The following is a 19,178-nucleotide window of genomic DNA, read 5'->3' on the forward strand; positions in this document are numbered from 1 at the left end:
GTCTCGCGGCTGAGCTGGCGCCCAGGGGGAGGTTTCAGCCTCAATCTCTAACCATCCCCATTTTCTAGGAGTTCTCTGTCTTTCCTGGCTGCAGACTGTCTCTCAGCTGAATCTCCTCTGCTTGTTCGGGCTGTATGTTACCCGTTTCAGCTGCTCACCCTTATCTGCTCTGGGACAAAGCACCAACACGTCCGTCTAAACCTCCGCCATTTTCTGATTCTGATTTTTAAATTATATGCTCTATATAGTATTTAAGGTTTCCTCAAAAGAAAGTTAAAAGGAAAAACAGAAGTGCTTATTACTCCTTACATAATACTTGCTCACCCTTCCTCACAAGATTGGTGTGAACAACAAATACATTTGAAAATTGTAAGGGACATGGCAAACTGTGAAGAATTATTCACATTTGCTGATATCGATACATGTTTGAGGTGCATTTCAGCATTGAAAAGTTCAGGTGACTACCTTGACCCATTCCTATGAAAATATGTGACACTGTTTTTTTCTTGAACAGCTTTATTAAAGTACTAGAGGCCGGATGCACGAAATTCATGCAAGGGGCTCTGCCCTGGCAGCCAAGGCAGCTTGCCTTGGCCCTCGTAGCCCTGGCTTTGTCCAGAAGGTCATCTGGAAGGACATCCAGAAGGTCGTTGGGCTGTCCGGTCTAATTAGCATATTATGCTTTTATTATTATAGATAATTTACATACCATAAAATCCACTCATTGTAAGTATACATCTTACTGATTTTTAGTAAGTGTATACAGTTGCGCAGCCATCACTAGAATGCAGTTTTAGAATATTTTCATAACCCCCTAAAGTTCCCTCACGCCCATTTGCAGTTAGTTAATCCCTTTTCTTGCCCCCAGCCCCAAGGGATCATTGATGTGCTTACTGTCTCTATAAAATTGCCTTTTAGGCTATTATGAATAATGCTGTTATGAACATTCATATCTATCTATGTATCTATCTATCTATCTTTGTTTGGATATATGTTTTCATTTCTCTTGAGTAGATTCCTAGGAGTGACTTGTTGGGTTTATGGTAAGTTTATGTTTAACTTTTTAGGACATAGTAAATCTGTCAGAGTGGCTGTATCATTTTATATTTCCATCAGCAACGTATGGGGGTTCTAGTTTCTCCACATCCTGGCCAATACTGGCTAGTGTCTGTCTAGTGGCTGTTCTAGTGGGTGTGCAGTAATATCTTATTGCAGTTCAGTTTCCATTTCCCTAATGACAATCTAAAGGAAGAGAAGCCAGTGCCCCTTGCCCCTGATTAAATGGTTAGATATTGCATGTTTTAAAAAATTCTTGCAGCACACAGGTTGAAAATCACTGTTCTATACTGTTATTTAACTTTTAGTGTGAATATATTTTTTTCTCCAAACTTGATTTTTTAAAAATTTTATTGAGGTATAATTGACATGCAACATGAGTTTCTGATGTACAGTATAATGATTTTATAGTTGTATATATATTGCAAAACAATCACCACAATAATCCTAGTTAACATTTATCATCATGCATAGTTACAATTTTGTTGTGTATGTGATTAAAACTTTTAAGATCCACTCCCTTAGCAACTTTCAAATATGCACCAAAGTATTATTATCTATACATTCAGGCCATGATTATTTATTTTATACCTGGAAGTTTGTATTTTTTGATCCCTTCACTTATTTCACCTATTCCCATCTCCATCCCCTGCCTCTGGCAACCACTAATTTGTTATCTATATCCATGAGCTCCTTTTTTTTTTTTTTCCTTTTTAGATTCCACATGTGAGATCATAAAATATTTCTCTTCCTCTGTCTGACTTATTTTACTTAACATAATGCCCTTAGAGGCCATCCATGTTGTCACAAATGGCAAGAGTTCCTTCTTTTTATAGCTGAATAATATTCCATTGTATATATATATGCCACATCTTCTTTATGCATTTATCCATGGATGGACACTTTCTCTAAACTTGAATTTTAAATTCCCTCAAGGGCAAGTCCTTTTAGCTTATTGATTTTTTTTTTTTTTTTTACATTACCAGGCCTAGCAAAGTACTCTGGAGATAATGCATCCTCAATAAATATATGTTGCATACATGACAAAAAGCTTACTGTTTTTATGTAAATATTGTCAGCACACCTGATATCATAATTTAATAAGTCACATTGAATTTTGTACATCAGAGGTTTCAGTTTTAAAACCATTTCAAAAGGGAGTGCTTCAGAGTATAAACTTGGACAAATAAATTTAATGATCAGAGAAAAGTGACTCTGAGAATAAATTAATATTTTATGGTAACTAATATGTTTAAATAAATTCAAATTTTTAGACTTTTTTTTCTGCAAATGTCCCTGAGTGCCTTAACAAAATAGTAAAACCATAGTTAATCACAAATGAATAATGCTGTCAAGTGTATCCCTGAGTAAGGAGAAAGCAAACGAACACTTCACCCATCATTAGTACTCTGGACTCAAAAGATTTCAAATTATAAATACAAATTTATACTTATGTGGAAGCCTGAATGTAAAACAAAAACAACTTTCCCTATAACTAGTAAATAACAGGGGAAAAGAAAAAAACTTTTGAGCCTTGCCTGGAAGGGTGCCAAAGATATACACTTGAGAATATTTTAAGGTAATTAGCATTTTTGTCTCTGTGTCAGTAAAAATAGGCCTTTGGCTGCTACTAATTTTCTTTGGGTTAGTGAGACCATTGTATGAATGAAGGGCTGTTAAAGGCCATTTATATTGTGCAAACAGAAGCACAAATTAGAGAGGGCATGTTAATAAGGAGAGGGGGCTTATGAGTGCTCAATTATGAGCCCAGAACCTGTTTCTATTTTAAGGGGATAGAAAACACATCAATCTTGCTTTTAGAATATTTTCAATTAAAATGAACAGCACATGGCATACTAAGAACCAGCGAAGGCTGCGGCCATGTGGGTCTTGAATAATTCTTACATACCATCTTAGAATCAACGCTGATATACGTATAATGGCCTGAAATATAATTTGAGATCCCAGAAGACCAAGGTCCCTGAGCTGCATAAGAAATTCTAAAGGAAAAGAAATATAAAACTGGACCATCTGTTTCACTTTCCGGCATGCAACCTTCAGAGTAGACTATTTGGAGAAGGATGCTGCTTTAAATCTGAATAGGGATGAAATATAGTACATACACTCGCAACATATCATGAACTTCCTCTCTCCTAAGCATAATCAATAGCAGTCTCAAGCCTAGTTCCGCATGTTAAAAACACAAAGCACAGTGCTAGCTGCACAGAGCATTCACTTCTCCCCACGCGGAGACAATAGTGAGCAGATTCCTCTCCAGCCCCAGGCAGCGCCTCCTGCCTAATTGGGTTGAGCAATGGGAGACATCCACTCTGCATAGGCAAGCGTTTGGGGAATCTCATTATCCTGTACATACACAACTCTCTGCATAAGCCTAGTTTGCCCCTCCTTTAGCCAGTACTCCCAATGCCTAATGCCATGTTTTTTATATGTGCTTATGAAAACATTTCAAGATATCATCCTCCAAGCTACCTTTTCCCCTATGTGAAATGGCTATTACTAGTATAGAATTATAGCTAACCAAGTTGCCAGTGTTCACATAATGTTCTTAAAGTGGAAAAGCACTAAATAAAACAGTGAAGGGTAGCAGGCATGAATGTGTTTGGTCTCAAGATAAAGAAACCAATACTTCCAATGCTATTCAATAAGCCCAGTGCTGAACTTCTCAAACCAAGATTGTATTGGATTTCTGACCTTTTTTTTTTTTTTTCAGGTGGTGCTAGTCCTCGCTCTTGAAACCTTTGTAACTGTTAAGGCTGAAGTGCCATTTAAAGAAAAAAGAAGGCAAAGAAATGAGCTACGAGAGCCATGGTGAGTCGTTTGTCAATGTATCCTTTCTTGAGTGTGTTGGGAAGCAGGCTTCAGGGTGCTGGGATCATAGGCTTTATTTTGAATTTGTCTGTTATAACCTGAAAGCTTTCTTCAGGGGAGATACATAGGGTTCGTGTCTGTATACAAAGTCTGTTGCTATGGAAAGGTTTGTGCTTAACCATATTACAGTGTTCTGTTAGGAGCAGGGAACCTGGGGTATCAGTTCATCTCTTTCCAAAAGCCACATGTTTTATCGGATAAAAGAAATAAAAAAACATGCACAGCACATATTTCTGCCATTAGAGAACAATTCTAAAGGCCTTTTTTACATTGTATGTATCAAGAAACTATTCTACATTCAAGATCCATGGTAGCTTCTTACTATAGAAGTTAGTTACAATGTAATAGACGTCAATTACTCGCAGTATATTATCTAAGCTCCTCGGCTATTTCCACCTCTAAATTCACTTCCACGTTGCATTTCTCATTCCCACCCAAATATCTGCTGTTGGCTCCACAAGAGAGCTTTCCTTTTAGCATGTGCTCTGTTCTTAGTGAGCAATTCAACACAGTAAGATTGTACTGTGAATGTTTGCTGTTGACACGTTCTCTGAAAAGGGAGGGCGGAGGCTGCCCGAATATTAAAACCTGGGCTGTTCTAGAAAAATTCAACAATTGCTCAAACAATCTAAAATTTGTCAGTGTTCACATTTTTGCTTACATCAAAGTTGGCAAAGTATAGCTTGTCTCATTTTAAAACAGTAATATATTGTATGGTGCTAACACCTACACTTGTAGGAAAACATGTTGGTTCTGGGTGCAGATGCAGAGGCCTGGGTTGGGGGGTCTAGATATGCCATTTGCAGCCTGTGCCATCTTGGGCAGGCTTCTTAACCTCCCTGTGCCTGTTCGCCCATCTGTTAACATTGGAATAAGAATCGTACCTATTTCAAAGGGTTGAACTGGGAATTAAATGAGATAGTTCTGGTATAGCACTTAGAATAGTGCCTGGCACGAAGTAGGGATGCAGTAAGTGTTGGTTCCTTACATTGTTGGTCTTCCTATAGTTTTTAATCTCGCCTTTTCCCATGAATATGCAGCTACTTCTTTTAACTTGGAAGAATCTTAAATGCTAGAATCTGGGACAATGTGGCTAGACGTTTGAAAAATAGGTGGGGTTGGATGACTTTCCTGTGTCCCACAAATAACCCCATTAACAATGAGCTTTGCCCTGGCTGGCTGGCTCAGTTGGTTGGAGCATCATCCAGTGCACCCAAGGGTTGCAGATTCAATTCCTGGTCAGGGAATATACCTGAGTCGTGGGTTCAATTAATCTCTCTCCCCCCCCCCTTCTTTCTAAAACATCAATTTTTAAAAAAATGAGTTTTCCCATACCTGTGAGGACAGCTTTGCCTTTCAATATAATAACTAGGATTCTCTCTTTGTCCATTGTCCTGCTGAAAACTCCATTTTGGTTCTAGATAATGTAAATGTAAAAAGAGTTTGTCTGGATGTATATGTGTTACCTATGTCAACAGGTAGGAAGGGAGAGGGATAGAGAGTTAGAAACATCGATCAGCTGCCTCCTGCAGACCTCCTACTGGGGATGTGCCCGCAACCAAGGTACATGCCCTTGACCGGAATCGAACCTGGGACCCTTCAGTCCGCAGGCTGATGCTCTATCCACTGAGCCAAACCGGTTAGGGCCAATCCTTATATGTTATTAAATGTAGAAAGAGGTTTAAAATATCTGATCATTTATCCCAAATTATGCAAAGCTTTACCAGTATTCCAAGTATAAAAAATGTAGACATACAGAGAAAGACAAAGAGATCATTTTGCACATATTCAAACGGATGCCCGAGGTTTCAGCCCAGACCTGGAATTCATTGTCAGTACTTGGCATTGATCCACAGCCAGGGAAACCACGATTAGTAGGCCTGTTTTCTTTACTCAGAGCCTAATTTGGGACTGTCAAGTCAATTTGACTACAATTGAATGAAATTTTTGTTCTTTAAATGTTTGTTTTTCACATTTCATTTATATACTTTCTCTAGTAAGGTCAAATTCCTCTGTAACTATTATCTAATTTATTCCTGTAACTTCTCTGTGAGATGGGGAGCATTTATCTTTATTATTAGCATCTGGTGTTGGAAGATTCACATTTACTTTGTTGGGAATCACCAGGAATAAATCTCATGTAGACACTAATGGAAAATATAATAGGAGATAAATATAGGTATATCTGTAAATGAAGATATTTTCCCACCTTTGAAATCTGTTGACTAAAAAGATGAAAAATGGAACAACTTATGATGATTGAATAGTAATAAAAAGCAGCATTTAATCTAAATCTCTCCTTCCCATGATTACAGCGTGCTAAATATTACTCGATACTAGAGAGTCTGCTGATGAGCTATGTAAATGTTTTCCAATAAAATTAAATAGATTAGAATTGGAAAGAGAATGTTAATATTTCTAAGGCTTTTAAGGAGTCTTCTCTAAACACATTTCCAAAAAAATACAATTGAAGACTATGTCCCCGCATCACCAGTACCAGCATGGTGAGCGCCATTGTTTCCATGTGGATAGAATGGGCAGAGGCAGCCATCCTGTTGGAGAAGTTCCTGTCATCTGTGATCCTATATTGTTAATTCTCTTCGTGTATTTTGCCTGCTGCTTTGTTTTGGTTGTCAAAGTTTGTTACTGAGACAAGACTAAGATCATCCTACTCTGACAGTCGCAGATTGAGTTGGCATGACACACCATGAGGTGCGTCTAATTGCTGTTAATATTGGAAGGATGGATAATCCTATTAAAAAGAAGAACAGTTATCAAAAAATAAATAGGTGGAGGCAAGACTAGATTACATGAAAGAAGGACAGCTTGATGAGGGGAAACCCATTAACCTGAAAGGAAACAGTTCTTTGCTTCCAATTTAGCAGTTGTGAGCAAGACTGCATTCATACTAAATTGAAATGGAAACAATTTTTCTGATTCATTTGTAGACTTAACTATTAGGTTTTCTTATACGTGGAAAAAGAGACCCTACTGTGAATCCTAATTGTTAGTAGAATATCAAAATGCCATGTTAGGATAATGGGAAAACCTTTGTCTTGCTCCTGAGGTTTTATTAATGAGTGGAGAGCACAATACTCTATGCCAGTGCCTCTCAAACTCGATGAGCACAGGCATCACTTGGCGATCTTGATAAACTGTAGCTTCGACTTGGTAGTTTTGGGGTGGGGCCAACATGCTACCCTGGAGAAGCCCCCAAGAGATGCCCATCCTGCTGGTTCAGCACAATTCTTGGAGAAGGCAGGCTCCAGACAAATATTTTACAAAGAAATCTGTATACATGCAGCATGACTTGCTTTGCCATCATTCCAGGAAATTAAATGGCATTGGGATAACAATACCCAAACCACTTGCTTTGCAAATGGGAATGAGCCAATTTAAAGTTTCACGGACTCTTTTAAGGACAACTTGAATTATGGGTAAGGGTGAAGCTGTAATGGAACAGTCTGGAAAGGCAGAAGGTCTCTTGGTTCCCATTGGAGGTTAGTTCATAGTTTCCTTCAATCCCTCCCTTCCTTTGGTCATAGTTTTTACATGGCTATTAGAAAAAATGGAAATATAATACACTTTACTGCTTGAATTCATGTTGCCTTAGAAAGAGAGAGCATTATGCTTCTTCTCCTTCATCCTCCCACAACCCAAGTTGTTAAGAGAACGTGGAATGCTGCGAGGATCTCACAGCAAGCACATTTCACCCATTCAGTCTGTGCCAGGACGTGCTATTTATTGGTGGTTACATTCTGGTAAGGTCATATGACACTCCCAGCACGAAGTCTGGTGTGGGCTCTTGCATGCATTCATCTTAATCAAACCTCAGATAGCTGAATAAGAAGGAGACCATTACATTGAATTACTTTGAATAATTAAGAGTGTATTTGAGCCCTGGCCAGGTTGCTCAGTTGACCTGTACACCAAAAAGGTTACAGGTTTGAGTACCAGTCAGGGCACATACCTAGGTTGTGGGTTTGATCCCTGGCTGGGGCACATACAGGCAGCACCCAATTGATGTTTCCTTTTCACATCTCTCTCTCTCTTCCTCTCCCCTCCCCCACTTCCTGTCTCTCGAAAAATCAATAAAAACATATTCCTCAGGTGAGGATTAGAAACAAAAAGAATAAAAATACATAGTGCATTTGAGTCAGGAGAACTTTAAATAGGGAAAATGGGTTTCAGAAACTTGACAACCTGTTAACTATTCTGAATTTTGGGTGATCATAAACTATCATTTATTACTTATATGGTAAGTATGTAGGGACAGCATAAACCTGAAAAACAGATGGTAGGAAAATGAATTGGGTGGACAGTGTGTGCATGTATTAGTCTGATCAGGCTGCTATAACAAAATACCATAGATTGGTTGGCTTAAATAGCAGGCATTTACTTCTCAGTTCTGGAGGCTGGGGAGTCCAGGATCAAGGTACTGACTGATTTGGTTCCTGGTTAAGAGCCCTCTCTCTGGTTTGCAGATAGCCACCTTTTCCCTGTGTCCTCAAATGACTGAGAGAGAGCAATCTCTCTCTCTGCCTCTTCTTATAAAGCTACCAATCCCATCATGAGGGTCATAACGTCATGACTCATTTAACCCTAATTACCTCTAAAGCCTTATTTTCAAATACCATCACATTGGGATAGGGCATCAACATATGAATTTTTTTGGGGGGGACACAATTCAGTCCATAGCAGTACATTAAAGGCCAATTAAGATATTAACAACTTTGAAATTATAATATAAGCACAAAAATGCAGACTTTTTCTTGTTTTTCAACTTATAATTATGTATATTTTTAGTATTTGTTGTCTCTTAAGCCACAAGTCTATATGTATATTACACTGATATCAAGTCAGGAAATAAGGTCCCTAATGATAGTTTCATCACATTATTGAAGGTTGTTTATTCTAAAATTAATTTATTCTCCTATCTACAGTATAACTTTAAAAAATAGTTGTGATGAATTTAGACATAGCCCTACTCTAACAAAAACAAATTTACTTCTAGCATGTTAGGGGGAAAATCTACACCTTCTGATACACACAAGTGAACACGGTGGACAAATATGACATGGAAAGATTCCCTTTTGCCCAGCTGGCGTGTCTCAGTGGTTGAGCATTGATCTGAACCATAAAGCCACAGTACATGCCTGGGTTGCAGGTTCGATCCCCAGTGTTGGGCATACAGGAGGAAGCCAATCAATTCTCTCTCATCATTGATGTTTCTATCACTCTATCCCTCTCCCTTCCTGTCTGAAATATATATAAAGATTCCCTTTCTACTGCAAATTTCTGGGAGTGATGAACAAAATTAAATTAAAAACTCTCCAGATATCAGAAACAAAGCAAGAAATCAAAGCCAAAACAATAAGTACAAACTGATGCTACAAGGACCTCTGGGGATGAGGATGGACACGGGAAAAGGCAGAAGGACAGGAGATGAGTCCTTAGACTCACTAGGCAGAGAAACTGAAGCCAGTCCCCTGCAGAAAGCCTAGCCCCTCAGAAGGAGAGCTAGAAAAACTCCACTCATTGGCCTGTGGAAGGAGCAAGGATGCTTGCTGTTATTGAGTCCTGGAAAGGGTACAGGCCCGGGAGGGGACATCATCCTAGAGCAGTGATGGCGAACCTATGACACGCGTGTCAGAAGTGACACGCGAACTCATTTTTTTGGTTGATTTTTCTTTGTTAAATGGCATTTAAATATATAAAATAAATATCAAAAATATAAGTCTTTGTTTTACTATGGTTGCAAAGATCAAAAAATTTCTATATGTGACACGGCACCAGAGTTAAGTTAGGGTTTTTCAAAATGCTGACACGCCAAGCTCAAAAGGTTCGCCATCACTGATAAGGGAAAAGGGGTCAGTGCCCCCAACTAAAACGTCGGGTACTGAATGTTGTAAAAATTCTTGTGGCACACCAGTTAAAAATTGCTGGCTTAGAGAGTCCACTCCAAGAAAAGAGACTTAGGGTTAGTTTTCTAAGCAAATAATATAAATTCAGACATCTCAATAGATGGCCTATGCTGGTGTCAGATTCTCTAGGACAGTGATGGCGAACCTTTTGAGCTCGGCGCGTCAGCATTTTGAAAAACCCTAACTTAACTCTGGTGCCGTGTCACATATAGAAATTTTTTGATCTTTGCAACCATAGTAAAACAAAGACTTATATTTTTGATATTTATTTTATATATTTAAATGCCATTTAACAAAGAAAATCAACCAAAAAAATGAGTTCGCATGTCACCTCTGACACGCGTGTCATTGATTCGCCATCACTGCCTTAGATTGTCAAATAAAAAAATGACAACAGCCAACACAACTATAACTGTCCAGTGTGAATGAATCGAAATGATACCTTTTGTGGGTCAGATCGGCAAAAAGTATATTCTTGATGTGGCTCAGAATTTTAGCAATTAGTTTATGTGTGTCATGAGATGAAAGATTTAAAAATCGCTACTCTAAGCCAATAAATTAACATAAAAATAGGTCCAGAGCCTTGAAACCCTAGGAATCTGATAGAAGTAAATGCAAAAGCACTCTGTGAGGTCACTTTCACAGCCTAGAGGTCAGAAGCTGTAACAGTCCACTAGGACTGCCATGACAAAATACCACAGCAGGGGTGGCTTAAGTAATGGCATTTGTCTCCTCATAGTTCTGGAGACTGAAAGTCCAAGATCAAGGTATTGACGGTTGTTTTCTCTTCTCTCCTTGATTTGCAGATGGTCTTCTTGCTGCCTCTTCACATGGCCTTTTCTCTATGTGCATGCATCTTTGGTGTTTCTTCCATTTCTCATAAGGACACTAATCATATTGGATCAGGGCCCCACCCTTATGTCCTCATTTACGTTAGTTACTTTTTTTATGTTTTTTAAAATTGATTTCAGGAATGAAGAGAGAGAGAGAGAGAGAGAGAGAGAGAGAGAGAGAGAGAGGGAGAGAAACATCAATGATGAGAGAGAATCATTGATAAGCTGCCTTCTGCATGCCCCACACTGGGGATCGAGCCCACAATCTGGGCATGTGCCCTGATTGGGAATTGACCATTACCACCTGGTTCATAGGTCGATGCTCGACCACTGAGCCATGCGACTGGGCTGTTAGTTATTTCTTTAAAAACGCTGTGTACAAATAAATTACATTGGGGGGTTAGAACTTCAGCATATGCATTTTGGAGGAGAGGGGACACAATTCAGTCCATCACAAAATGCTCTCTCTGAAAAACAAATGAACCCTCTGAAGATGAATGCACAACAACAATAAGATGTTATAAACTACCATAATGGAGAGGCATCAGAGGAAAAAATTAAGAGAATTACCAGAACAACTACAAATAACCAAACAAAATAAAAAACTCTCTATAATAAATAAAGTGAATGAAGAGATTTTAAGGAAAGGAAAACATAAGGAAACAATAAGATACCATGGAAATAAAGAATAGGCAAATTTGAAAAGAAGCAAATGAAAGGCATAGAAATGAAAATTATGCTCATTAAAATCTCACTGGATAGGTTAAATAGCATTTTAGACACATCCAAAGAGAAAATTAGCAAACAAGGAGATATATATGAGGAAATCACCTACAATAAAGTACAGAGAGAAAGAGATGGAAGAGATGAAAGAGTGGTTCAGAGAGGTAGAAGATAGAATAAGGAAAAACATCTTTAGAATGTATGACAAGGTGTTAATTTCCTTAATATCCAAATGTTTTTATACATATCAATAAAAAGGTAAACAAGTAGATTTTAAAATAATGGATAAACAATTTGTTTGCAGGGGTGGGTGGGGGAGAATCTGATAAGGATATACAAAGTGCAAGCTCAATTATAATTGAAGAAATGAAAACTTCTAAAATGGAAAAGTGACTTTTCCTCTTTCATATGCCATGGTCGGAACTATTTGTGGGTGTGGGGACTGTGCAGTCTTGGGCTCCATCAGGAGCAGTGTAAACTGAGGCAGCCCTTTTAGAGAACAGTTTGGCAGGGTGTATTAAGCTTTAACCTGTAAATGTTACTTTTAAATTTAAATACATCCTTTGATCTTCCAATTCCATTCAGAAATTTATCCTATAGTGTTTTTACATGCATGAATAAGAATAATCATTGCCACATTACTTGCAAATAGCCAACAACCAGCCGAAGGCCCATCCATTAGATCGTGTTCTCCTACATGTTATGGCACATCTGTGCTTGCATATAGATGTTTGAACGAAGAAAGAAGTCCAAGATAAATAGCTTTTAGCAAAAAAAAATAAATAAATAAAAACCAAGTTGGAGAACATGTATAATCCATTTATCTAAAATAAACTAATTTTGAAAGTAGGTGAGAAGTACTTTTGCTTTGTACATTCTTCTGGACCATTTACTTTCTTTTTTTTTTTTTTTTTTTTTGGTTTTGTTGTTGTTCTGTTTTATTTCTTTGTTTGTTTGTTGCCATGAGCACATATTATTCTTATAAAAACATGTAGCTAATTGTGAAAGTCATTTTTATCTATAATATTTTATTGGGAACCACAACATACAGACTTTTTTCAACAACAGGAACAAGACAAGGCATATCATCAGTCCCTTCTCTTTTCTCCCTCCTGCAGCCCTAGTCTCTTTCAATAGCTGACCAACGAGATAAGGTGCCCCTGAGGTCAGAGGTGATGCCCAGGGACATAGGCACACCAGGTCTGAGGGAAAGTGGGCTTGAAAAACAAAAATTAAATGTTATACAGCATGGTGACTATAGTTAATAATACTGTACTGCATATTTGAAAGTTGTTAAGAGATTAGATCTAAAAGGTCTCATCACAAGAGAAAATAATTTTTTTGTAACTGTGTGTGGTGATGGATGTTAACTAGAATATCATGGTGATCATTTTACAATGTATACAAATATTGAATCATTATGTTTATGCCTGAAACTAATATAATGTTTTATGTCAATTACACTTCAGTTTAAGAATTTTTTTAAGTGCTTTTGCAAAGGACCTATGCTTATATGCAGCACTTTGTCATCTCCTCTCATACCGTGTCACTTAGCAGCTATTAATTCTGAGTAAGGGGAAGTGGAGGGGAATTAAAGGCACAAATGAAGTGAATATTTTGAAGCTCACTTTGTAGGAGATGTGCAATTCCACATGACTCTTCCAGTGCTAAATAGCAGCAACAGCCAGACACAAAAGTATTTTGCTTCACATCATTAGACTTCAATTATATGTTGAAAACATGTATTCATGCTACAGGAAGAGTGGCTTTTACAGACCTCACAGTGCTTACAAGTTACTGTGAGGTGCTTACAAATACATATTTCAGTGAGATTTTTCCGTGATTGGACTCAACGCATTGAAAAAACAAACAGAAGAAGAGAAACAGGTTGTTCTAATAGCTGTTTTACTTATTCCTCTGACTTTCCTATTTGATCATTTTCTTGCAAACTCCTTTGTAGGTTAAAGTTTCTTTTAGTAGCAGTGCCTTGGTCGAAGCTGCTTTTCAATAAGAAGGAGGGATTAAACTGCCCTCTTCCTAATTGCTTTCTGAAGCCCTCCCTTCTTCCTAATCTCACTGTAGTTTCTTAAGAAATGAGGCACTTACATATCCCAAGGGGTTAAATGGAGATTTCTGCTGCAGAGGGTAAAGTAGGGAGTTTGCTGCATTAATCATTGAATAACATCAATCACACATCCAGTTGGGCAGTTAAATTTCTGTTGAACAAAGTACAGAAGTACCTGGGGAATGTCTCCCTCTTTGTAAGTGGTGTCATTAGACATCTGTCGTGAAGGCCTTGGGAAAATAGATTTGGGCCTGCAAACAAAGTCATTTTAATGCTGACACAATGCTAGGCACATAATGAGTAATATTCTGTAAAAATTATTGAGTAAAAAAGAATTCCAAAATAAATTATTGTACCAGTTCCCTAGCCAGATTGTTAATTATCTTTTATCCAAACTTGTGTGCTCACTGTAGCAAGAATTGTATTCCTTAAGCATTATTTTGATTTTTCATACTCATTTTCAGAAACTACAATAGGTTCAAACTTTTGCTCACATAAAATCTATATTGCCTGATCCATGTTGAAAGGTTTTCTAATAATTGGTTCCCTTCTCCCTAATTTCACTTTTTAAAAAATTATTGTACATTCATATCGTCTTTGCTAGCCTAGAACACATGTGAATCTGCCTCAGAATTTACTTTTTATATTCAAATGCTACTTCCGCCCCATACAGTGCCCCCTCCCTCTCCTTTACTATTCCAGATCAGTCCCCTGTGCTCTTACTGCCATTTGTCAATCCAGCCAGTTTGCAGAATGTAAGCACAGAGAGTGTATTTACAGTAATAACATACAGAGTTTTATTCCTGTTTTGCACGACTCTGTGCCAATTCAATGAAGTCTTAATTACCTTTAGTGGAATATAAGTACATTGGAGGAAAAGGCCTTTACAACTTCTCATGCTCACCAAAATGATTAACATTAACAGGATGCTTCATGACCTAGTTAGTTTCAAGGGTATGATAACATCTCAGAAAAAGATCAAAGTGACTTCATTTAAAATTAAAAAAATATATATTGTATTGATGGGTCATATCAATATATTGTGTTAATAATGAAAAAGTGTCAAATATTTGCAAATAAATATAAAATTATAATGAAATTCAAATAAAAGTTCCAATTCTCATAGATGTATTTTTTTTATTATTTTGCTGTAATATTAAGAAAAAAGATTTTAAAATTCATTTCTCTCTCTCTCTCCTCCCTCCCTTTCACTCTCTCAAAAAATCAATGGAAAAAATATTATTGGGTGAGGATGAACAAAATATAAATAAGTAAATAAATAAAAATAAAAATGACCCATGTACATGAGGACAATTCAGTTTTTCCTAGAGATAGCATTTTGTATCAGGGGATAAAGGATGGCTTATTCTATAAAAGTTGAAATACTTGATTAACTATTTAGAAAAAGAATTTGGATCCTTATCATATAACAAAAGAAATACTAGATAGATTAACAATTTTGAAGTAACTCAAAGAAAAACAAAACAACATATAAAAGTATTGGTGGATATTTAGGTAAATATTTCTATAATCTATAAGAAGAGAGGACTTTCTAAAAAAATACCAGAGACAGAAAATAAAGAGGAAGAAAAATCCTGATAAAGTTAAAAAAATTCTGCATAAAATACCATAAACTATGTTTAACCTAATAAACTGAAGAAAATATTTATAATATGTAAGGCAAAGAGTTAAGTATTTAATATGTAAAGAGTCATCTTAAAGTCAATTAGGAAAAGAATGTGGGAAAATGGAGCACTTTTATACAATTCTGGTGGAAGCGTAATGGAGTGAAATTTGGCAATACATCTCAAAAGCTCTTAAAAGGATATATTCCATGACTTATACATATCTTTAGAACATGTAGGAAAATATATGCATAAAAGAAGTGCTATAACAGCTAATCATTATGGCAAAATATTTGGCAAAATGTGTTATTCAGGAAAATACCAAATACCAATAGCTTAAATGAATTAGAAATTTATTTTCCTACCATGTAATAAAGTCCTGAGATAAGCAATCCATAGCTAATATTGCAACTTCATGGTCAATAGTGACCCAGGTTCCTTCTATTTTGTGTCTGCAACCTCTTCAACATGAAGATTTTAGCTTGTGGTCTGAGATAGTTATCCATACTCCGGCCAGCAGGAAGATATGAAGAAGAAAGCAAGGTTCTTCTTTTTAAAGATAGTTCCTGGAAGTTAAACATAACATTTCAGTTCGTTACATGGCCACACCTGACTACAAAAGGAACTGGGAAATAAGCCTTTATTCCAAACAGCACCTGCCTAGCTAAAAAGAAGGAGTTTTGTTACTAAGGACAAGGAAAGAAGGAATATTAGGGGCAATCTGCAGTTTCTGCCACAGAACCAAAATGTTGACTCATGAATGACTCCGCAGCAAATAAATCATGGTACATTCAGATGATGAAATACTATACAATTGGTAAAATGTTGATAAGGATCTATAATCTTCTATATATATAAAAGCCTAATGGATTGCTAGGACCAAATGACCGGAACAACTGGTCGACCAGTCGCTATGATGTGCACTGACCACCAAGGGGCAGACACTCAATGCAGGAGCTGCTCCCTGTGGTCAGTGTGCTCCCACAGCGGGAGTGCCGCCCAGCTGACTGATGGGCGCCAGACATGTGAGCCTCTCCCACCTCCGTGGCAGCGCACTACCGAGCAGTGGAGGCAGGCACAGCAGGGCCGGGATGAGTGGGAGCAGCGCGGCACCTGGCTGCCTGCTGCTTCACACACTACTTCATCCCTTGGGGGATGTTCGGCTGCCAGTTTTGGCCTGAAACCGGCAGTCCAACATCCCCCAAGGGGTCCTGGATTGCATGAGGGCGCAGGCCAGGCTGAGGGACCCCACCAGTGCACGGATCCGTGCACCAGACCTCTAGTTATTAACATAAAAGAAGATGCACAATCTGTTATTAAATGACAAAAGCAGTTCATGGGATTATGTATAGTATGATTCTATCATCTCTTATTTATCTATCTAGTTGCCTTTTCATCTATCTATCTATCTATCTATCTACCTATCTGCCTATCTTAAAGTGTTTTTTAGTTTCTAAAATGATAGAATTTCTAAGTTATCTTGTTGGTTTTTAAATTTCTAACTATATCTCATTGTTGGTTTTTAAATTTCTGACTATATTACATTGGTATTTGTTGTGACTGGGTAGTGGTCACCTTCTAGTAATGATCTGTTTTCTCTAATTATTGGGGGCAGGATTCTGTATATGTCCATTGAATAAGCTTATTAATTGTGTTGTTTATTACCAGTATTTGTAGGCTTTCTATTTCAGTTTCTGAGAGATGTGTGTTAAAAATGCCCATCATTATTGGGGGTTATAATAATTCTATTAGTATATATATCATTATTTGTTTTTATATATTTTCCAACCTATATTTTTGGATACATGGCAGCTCAGGATTATTATATTTTCTTGGTAATTATTCTTTTTATCATTAAATAATGGTCATTTTAAACTTAATACTATTGCCCTAAATTCTATTTCTTCTAATTAATATTGCCTTCCTATCTTTGTTTAGTCTTTACCTAGAATATTTTTTACCGTAATTTTATTTCAGATTTGGGGGTTCATTGCCATTTATGCTTGCAAAGGGCATACAGATAGAATTTGTATTTCTATTCAGATAATCTCTATTTTTTAACAGGCGAATTTAATGTTTACATTTATTAGGATCGCTGATAGTTGGATTTATTTCTACGATTTTATTTTATGTTTTTTATTTACCATATTTATTATTATTTTTTTTCTGCTTCCTATTGGATTGATTTTGCCCTCCCCCCACACACAGTGTTTTGGAAGATGTATATTCTCTTCCTTTGAGAGGTCATGCTTACATTCTGAACATACCACACAACTTAAGGAAGACTGAGGTAATCAGTAGCTCTATTCTCTCTTCCCCTGTATTATCTAGTTTATTAGTTTCCCCTGTTTTTTTTAAATCTCCCCAAATTAGCCTTTATTATTAGGGTTGTAGATTATCCCATACCTAGCACTTCTCTTTCTCTCTGGAATTCAGAACCAATACAGAGAAAGAAGCGGGAAGAGAGTCAGGAATAAGAGATTGAAAATCAAAATATAATATTAGCTTTCTTTCATGTAGAGTTGATTGGAGATAGTAATTTTAGATCTGTGGCCAGATGGGCTTGCTGATACTTTGTTCATGAATTAGGTGGACTTAGCCCCGATGCACAGTGAGGCAACAGCAGGCCTCCCTAATAAGGCTGGTTGCTCACCACCTGGACATAGACAGACCAGAACATTCCTTCTCTGGGGACAGGCAGAGCTGAAGGAGAGAGAATAGCAGGGGCTGAGCCCAGCATAGAGAGCTCTTCCTCCAGGTAGAGCTCTCCTTCCATGGAGAGCTCTTCATTCGTGCCTTTAGGAGGAATGGTAAGGGTACAGAGAGAAGTTAAGAGTGTTTTTATAGTATCCCCACTTTCTCCTTTGTGTGGACATATTAGTGGGAAGTAATTATTCCTATAACTATTATTGCTGTTTTGTTAATGTTGTTTTCTACAGTCCCTGCTTGAAGTGAATTTACCATGTACCTAAGTTTTAGCTTCAGGGCCCTAACTTACTGGACCCTCTGGAGGCTCTGAAACCAGGAGGAAGCAGCAGCCCCAGGAGAGTTAGAGGAATGGAGTCCTGCCAGCCTCGAGCTCATCCTTCTTGCTCCCATGGTGGTCTTGGGGCTGTGGGAGAGGGGATGGGCATCGGGCATGGAGCCTCAGCGTCTTCCCCACAGACAAGAATCTGACTGAGACACTGTTCCACTCTCAGCCTGAGAGCCACGTGACTTGGCACACTCCACGGCTGAGAACTGCCCTGGCAAGGTAGGGGTGGGAGGGATAGGGGTGTGGTGAAACCCAGCGACCTTGATCAGCTTGCTGTGACAGTGAGATCAAAGGGCTGCAGTTACCTGAAGACTCCCCCCAATACCAATAACAAATGTGAAGCTAAAATAAACGTTTCTAAACTATGGCTGATTTTCTTTTAAAGGAACAAAGTTTGACCAACTGTGTTAGAAGACTAATTAATCTTTCTACTTCTTCATGTAGGATGATATTTAAAAGTCATTTTCACATCAGGAGGTGAGCAAAGAGTATGTGGGCAAAAAATGTAGACAATAAAATGTGATATAGAGGAGGTGAAATTATAATGACAATACTTAGAAGAATGTATTATATGCCTGAATTTTATAAGGTTTTGTAGCATTTAGCTACAATTTAAATTTTTAACTTGTTGTGATTTCTATTCCTCAAAGGAAATGTAAACTTTTGTACCTCATTTTCTATTAATACTTTTCTTAGAAAGGGTTTCCCAAATTATGAGAACTTTATGTCCCACAAAACATAATCCACCCCATTTTTTGTTGTTGTTTTTGTTTGTTTTACAAAATTGTTTGCAAATTTCTTTGTTTACTTCTGCCCTTTGTCTCCAACATCTGTTTTCAGGGTCCATTTTTCTTCTTAATCAAGTACATCTTTCAGTCGTTCTTCCAGTGAAGGTCTGTTCCTGGTAAACTCTGAGATCAGAGGTTAGCCCTCCCTCTTGAAGGAAACTTAGCTGGGTAAAAAATTCCATTTGGGATTTTTTTCCCTTTTCAGCAGTGAGAGTTGTTATTTCACTTCTGGAGTTTGTCT

At 37.5% G+C, this 19,178-nt stretch overlaps 1 protein-coding gene across 1 annotated transcript in view; it reads left to right on the forward strand.

The window, feature by feature from the left end:
- Positions 1-19,178, forward strand: part of ARID1B (AT rich interactive domain 1B (SWI1-like)) — a 407,074-nt gene that overhangs the window by 11,562 nt on the left and 376,334 nt on the right. Inside the window, exon 2 of the mRNA XM_014545060.1 lies at positions 3,788-3,885. Within this exon, the coding sequence (XP_014400546.1) occupies positions 3,883-3,885 (3 nt within the window). The 5' untranslated portion in view covers positions 3,788-3,882. The remainder of the gene's footprint in view (positions 1-3,787; positions 3,886-19,178) is intronic.

This window comes from Myotis brandtii, unplaced genomic scaffold, assembly GCF_000412655.1.
Source record: "Myotis brandtii unplaced genomic scaffold, ASM41265v1 scaffold395, whole genome shotgun sequence".
Classification (NCBI taxonomy): Eukaryota; Metazoa; Chordata; class Mammalia; order Chiroptera; family Vespertilionidae; genus Myotis; species Myotis brandtii.